This window comes from Nothoprocta perdicaria, unplaced genomic scaffold (genome assembly GCF_003342845.1).
Source record: "Nothoprocta perdicaria isolate Ctin4 unplaced genomic scaffold, notPer1 scaffold_9, whole genome shotgun sequence".
NCBI lineage: Eukaryota > Metazoa > Chordata > Aves > Tinamiformes > Tinamidae > Nothoprocta > Nothoprocta perdicaria.
The window spans coordinates 7,874,149-7,880,148 of NW_020456198.1; the positions used below are offsets into that span (position 1 = coordinate 7,874,149).

Sequence of the window (6,000 nt, forward strand, 5' to 3'; positions counted from 1 at the left end):
TCCCTTCTATGCCATTGCCTGTGGCCACGTCAGTGCCACAGAGCCTCAGATTCAGCCCCGCTCACCCTACAACTGACGTACTGAGGCTGGCAGGCTGCTTCCAGTCACTCAGCCTTTGCTGAATGGGCTAGAAGAAGTGCCTGTACTAGTCAGGACACATTCTCACACCTTTCCCCTGCAGCCCCAGGTGTCACTCCTTTCGCGTGTCCTCCATGAGGAAAGGCAGAGAAGCAGAAGCAACTGAGGCCAGACACCACTGCTTGCTGCCTCCGGTCCTCATGGATTCCCCTGTAGCCCTGGAGAGCCTGGGCAGGGGCAGAAACAAGGGCAGATTGGTTTTGTGGTCTCTGCTTGCTCCCTTCTGAGGTCTACCGGACGTGGAGACAACCTGGTTCTGCTCTTGCTTACACTGCTGGAGTAATTCTGCTGATTGAGCAGTGCAGATAGCAACAGAATTGGGCTGTTACCTTTCTGTCTGTCTGCTCTCGGGTTTTCCCCTGACCCAACAAATTGGTGCAGTTAGACAAAGCAAATTAAGTGCTCAGTGCAGTATTGATTGGCTTATACCTGAGAAAGTGCTAAGAGCCAACCGTGCACAAATTGTGTATCTGAAATAAAAGCAACTGGACCTGTCCAGAGAAGGATTCCTGTTGGCGCAAGGTTTGGCTGCTATGTGCAACCTGCATTAACATGCATCCTACCCCAGGAGCCTCGCTGCCTACCTCCAGCTCTCTATCAATAATGAAACACGGCTCATTGCATTGACCTTGCACTAGGAGGAGGAGGAGGAGGGGGATATTCTCTTACACTGTCATACTTGCTGTCAAATTGATCCATAACCTGTTTGAAATCTGCCAAGTCACTGGCAGCAATGTTCAGCTTTGTTTGCTGACACCCACAAGAGACCCATTTCTAAGGCAGCCATTCCCTAGGTTTTGGATCAACGCAGAGCTGTCTGCTCTAGGACCTCGGATGGACCACTGTGCTCTCATAAGTCCAAAGTTTTATTGGAAATCTATTTATGATACTTCCATTCTCTGTCTCAAAGTCACCAAGGGTCCCATCAAGCACCCATCAAGGGTCTGTAGTTTGGTTTGGAAGCTCTTCATTTTGGCCTATTTCCCTCTCAAAAGCATCTCTGCCTTGAATGTTGGTGTGATCCTTTTGCAGGCAGTCCAGGTGAATTTGTGCCCACTGTCACTTGCTGATATGTCAGGTGGAAGATCTTGGTGACCATGTGGAAGATATCAGGTGGATACCTTGTGGAAAATAGGATTCATTTAGTCATGTGCCTTCCAGTCATGTAAAACCTGCCTCCTGGCTTTTAGTTCCTCTGCCCATGGTGAGGAACCTGTGCTTGGACCCAGGAAAGTTCCTACCTCACCAGTGATTGCAAAGAAGCAGTTTTAATGTGCTTTTCTTGCTTCCAGATTGGCATCCAGAACTACTCAACCACCACAAGCTGCCAGTCGCACCCCAACCAGCCACGCAGCGATTATGGGAAACTCTTTGTGGTGCTGGTGATCATCGGCTCCATCTGTGCCATCATCATTGTCATGGGGCTCATCTACAACTGTTGGCAGAGACGCTTGCCCAAGATGAAGAACATGGTGAGCTGAGGGTGGGTGGGGAACACGTCTGGATTCTGATCTTTGGGATAGAGGGGCCTGGAGAGCTAAGAGGGAGAGCAGTTTTCCTGGTCTGCTGTCTGGACATTGCTGGGTACTTTGCTGGAGCAGCAAGGCAACCCCTGAGGCATAAGGAGATGCAACCCAGTGGTTCTTGCTGTGCTGAGGACAGCTTGTTTCCACCATGAGAGCTGGGCCAGGAGCAAATTCTCCTGTTACCTCTGACCCTGCGAAGTCCCCAGTGGCCCTTAAATCCTGGTTTGACTGTGTTCCCTGGCTGCCTGGGGACCTGTCCCACTCTGTCTCCATTTGTGCCCCTCTCTTCCCTTGCAGTCGCACGGCGAGGAGCTGCGCTTTGTTGAGAACGGCTGCCACGACAACCCCACCTTGGATGTGGCCAGCGACAGCCAGTCGGAAATGCAGGAGAAGAAGCCAAGCGTGAACGGTGGAAACACCATCAACGGCCCCGACAGCTGGGATGTCCTCATCAATAAGCAGGCGAGCGAGGAGGTGGATGTGTTCGAGGAAGACACGCATCTTTAAGAAAGCAAAGCGAGAGCCACCTCTTTAAATACATTTGTGTCTCTTCTATTTTGACTTACGAACCGTGGGAGCAGGGTGGCTGCTCAGGAACTTCTTAAAGGCTTGGGACAGGCCAAGGCTTGAGCTTGTTTTCATGCTGCAAGTCCTGAGTCCACGCGAGAGGCTTGGAGCCTGAAGGATCACTGAGGAGGGAAGTGGGAGGGGTGGGGGTGTAGGTCTGTGTGTGTGTTCCTATCAGTAGCACCAACGCTTTCATCACCTTTAAAATGCACTTACTGTAGCTCTCTGGTAGTGGCTGAGAGCGGCTGGGCTTGGGAAACAAGGCGGCGAGGCTGTGTCACGAGGAACCTGGCTTTGGGGAGAAAATTCACTTTGGGAGTCCGGCTGGGGTTACGGCAGCCAGGCTCTGACCTTGAGCTGAGATGGTGATCTGTCCCTGCAAAACCCGTGTCCCGCTCTGCATGTGGGCAGCCAAGCCTCAGCAGATACCCTGGGCAGAGAGTTTGAGTTCCACGTGTGCAGAGAGGTTTTCTAGTGCTCTAGCATTAGCTGCCAACTGGATGGGCTGATGTTTACATCTGGGGAAAGCATCCCCATGTGATCTCTTTTTTTTCCCCCCTTCTCACCCCCCAAAGCCCCCCACCCCTTCTCCAGTCCCACAGCTCCAAGCTGAGCTTGCAGAGTTTGAGCACTTTAACCTGTCCCGGTCTGCTTGGCTGACTGCAGAGAATTTGGTGCCATGGTGCAGCATCTTAGCTGGAAATCTGCTTTAGGCTGGAGAATTGCTCAAAAGGGACTTCTTACCTGCCTCCTTCACCTAACAGCCTGTGGAATCAGCAGCAAAGTACCCCTTGTTTGTGTCTTAGTTTTAGATCGGCGGGCCCTTCCCACTCCTATTGCATTTTCCAAGGTAGTTTCATTTCAGTTAGTCTTTTGAGGTGAATGTACAGCCTACACGAGCTTTCTAAACCGGAAGAAAAGCAAAATTTGAGAAACTCAGAAAAGTTTTCTGGTCCTTGTTTCCATTTCGGGAACCTGCCTTAGGCAGAAGTGTTTAATGTCACATTGGTGTAAATCATGGGTTACATCTTTAAAATTGCTGCATTTAAACAAGCGTAGAAGAGAGTTTAGGTGTGATCAGAATCAGATCTAAGAGCTCCCCAATGGCTGTTTTTCAGCCATGCCTCGGGCAACTTTGAGGCCCCAGCTCCCTGAGGATGTGTGATAAAAGGCACGTGAATACGCATAATTGTGCTCTGAGCCCTGCCTAAACTGAGACTCAGAACTACTCTCAAGCCTGAAATCCCAGGACATTTGTTTCTTCTGTCACGGAGGGATTGAGAGGCTCGCTTAGGTCAAAGGCAACAGTATTCCCTTCCGTTTATGATCAGCTGCTTGCTTGCTTTCTGCAAGATGCAGCCTTGTCTTTGGTCTTGAAGGGAATCTTTGTACAGAAGTACCCCGGATACGTGGCCTGATGCTTAGCCTGTAAATCTATCCCTGTATGTACAGATATTTTTAGCATGCTCATCCCTGATGTGAGTGCCTACCATCGAGAAACAGAAGAGTCTGTAGTTTCATTTTGCATAGCGCTTTGCATACAGACTGAACTGCAGATTATTTCTATGTAGGACCATATCGATATCAGTCTACTATGGATTCAAAGTGATAGCCTTTGGTTTTTCTATCCAGATTCCAATTTTGAGTGTTTCCGTCTGCCTCCATAGCTTTCCCTGCGTTATATAGGAGATATATCCCTCGGATCTTGTTTTATCTGTCGGTGGAGCTGCAGAGCCGCCCAAGAGCTCCCTGTCCTGCTGCAACAGGTGATGGGGCTGACTGGTGTGGGGGGGGACAAGGCAGCAATGCTCCCAGTGCCCTTCAGCACCAGCACTCTGCCCGACCTGGCTCTGCAGTGAACCCATGCGGTTCAGGAGCTGCCTTGATGGGGCTTCGGGGCTCCCAGAATTAAATGTAAGTGGTTGTTCTGACACGGTGAGTAATTTAAGGCATGGGGTTACATTTTGAGTTTGTATAGCACTTAGCATAGGCCTGGTATGGCTGGGGCCTTTAGACAGTTTCACCATATAAATGTTTATAAGTCAAGTAATCCACATGAAATACACTTTTAATACTTGGTGGCTATTAAGATAGATAAAGCCACCAATCAACTGTGAATTAGTTCACCCCCAAAACACTTCCTTGGTGCACTTCATTGCTAAGAGCTGCTTTGCTGCCCTCTTTTCTCTCCGCTTTACCAATTCAGAGAAACACCGAGGTGCTGCTAGTGCTTCCTGTGTCGCAGTTGGGCTCAGCACCTCCTGATCTGAAGTCTTCAAACTTTAAATAGGCTAAGGTGGCCATCCAGGCTCCTTAAAATGCAGTGCTGCCTCTTGAAGCTGTCAACTAGCAACTCCTGGTCTGCTGCTCTGGCTTACTCGGGCCCGATCGTATTCCAGAGACTGAAGTGCTTTCTTCTGAAGCTGGAGCACTCCAGGGTGTCTTCAGAGTGCCCAAGGGTGACTGTCACCAAGCTGAGAACAGTATTCTGATGTCTCGGACATGGTACGCTTGGCTGTATAATCTCAGTTTAGCTCCAGGAATCTACTGGTTAAGAGCATTTCATTTTAATATGGAGATACTTTTTATACCTTTTCCATTTGTTCCTCTTTGTATTATTATTTTTTTTTTGCACTAGGCTGATCTTGTTAAGTCAATTGCACTGTTGTCCCTATCCTGCAAACCCTGTGGCCGGGTCACCCCTGGGGAGCTGCGGGCTGGGAAGCGCTGCGGAGCCGGGCAATCCGGAGCCCGTTTGGCGCTGGGTCTGTCGTTCAGTGCTTGGTTTCCAGCTCTGCAGAGGAGAGGCGTTAAATGAGAAAGATAAACCTTATATTGTCATTTGTAACCGGAAGCTTTTCTATCACCTTAATGTAGTTGAACTTGTTTTTAACAAACGCTGTCAAAGCTGGACTTTTTGGAGGGGTGCGCCCGGCGCTGAGCAGACAGAAGACGGAAATTCCTGGAAAACGATTTCCCACCTCCTAGGACTTCAGTGTAGCCCCAATCTGCTCGACGTTGATCACACTGACACCTGGTGGCTGCTGGAGTTAGAGACAAAGAATAAATACGGACGTTTTCCCCTCCCTCTTAACTATGGATATTTATTTCCCTGTGATTTACCGGCTGCCGGGTTTATTCGCGCGGGGAGCTCGCGCGTCCCCTCTGCGAAGCACCGAGACCAACCGGTCCCACGAGTGCAGAGGCCTCGGAACGGGGCTGCCCTGTCCCCCTGCTTTCTCCTACATTTTTTCCCTAGTGGGAGAAAAAGGAATTTGGAGGCATCCAAGCGGGCATGGATGTGCTGCTGCAGCATGGAGCTCTGCGCCTGGGGGGCCTAAGGGGCCAAGGATGTTGGTCAGGGCAGTAGTGGGTCCCTGTCCCCATCGTGTGGGAGTCCCAGCTGCTCGGAGAGGGACCCCATGGACTCACAAAGACCCCAAACGGGGCTCCAGGCCGCCAGCTTGGCCTGACTGCGGGTCTAAAAGTGCCTCAATGTGGCCGGGGGAAGCAAGGGGTGTCCCGGCCTCCGGAGCTGGACCCCCGTGCCCCAGAGCACCCCGAGGGGCCGCCCCGGCCACGCGTGTCCCACAGCAGGGCTCTTCCCCCTCCCCAGGGCTCTGCCCCCTCCCCAAACGTGTCCCAGAGCGGGCTCTGCCCCTCCCCGGGGCTCTGCCCCCTCCCCAAACGTGTCCCAGTGCGGGCTCTGCCCCCTCCCCGGGGCTCTGCCCCCTCCCCAAACGTGTCCCAGAGCGGGCTCTGCCCCCTC

General features: G+C 51.5%; 1 protein-coding gene across 1 annotated transcript in view; it reads left to right on the forward strand.

Moving 5' to 3' along the window:
- PODXL2 (podocalyxin like 2) overlaps positions 1-4,831 on the forward strand; it is a 28,620-nt gene extending 23,789 nt beyond the window's left edge. Inside the window, exons 7-8 of the mRNA XM_026052585.1 lie at positions 1,431-1,610; positions 1,962-4,831. Coding sequence (XP_025908370.1) covers positions 1,431-1,610; positions 1,962-2,171 — 390 coding nt within the window. The 3' untranslated portion in view covers positions 2,172-4,831. The remainder of the gene's footprint in view (positions 1-1,430; positions 1,611-1,961) is intronic.
- Positions 4,832-6,000: the final 1,169 nt, after the last annotated feature.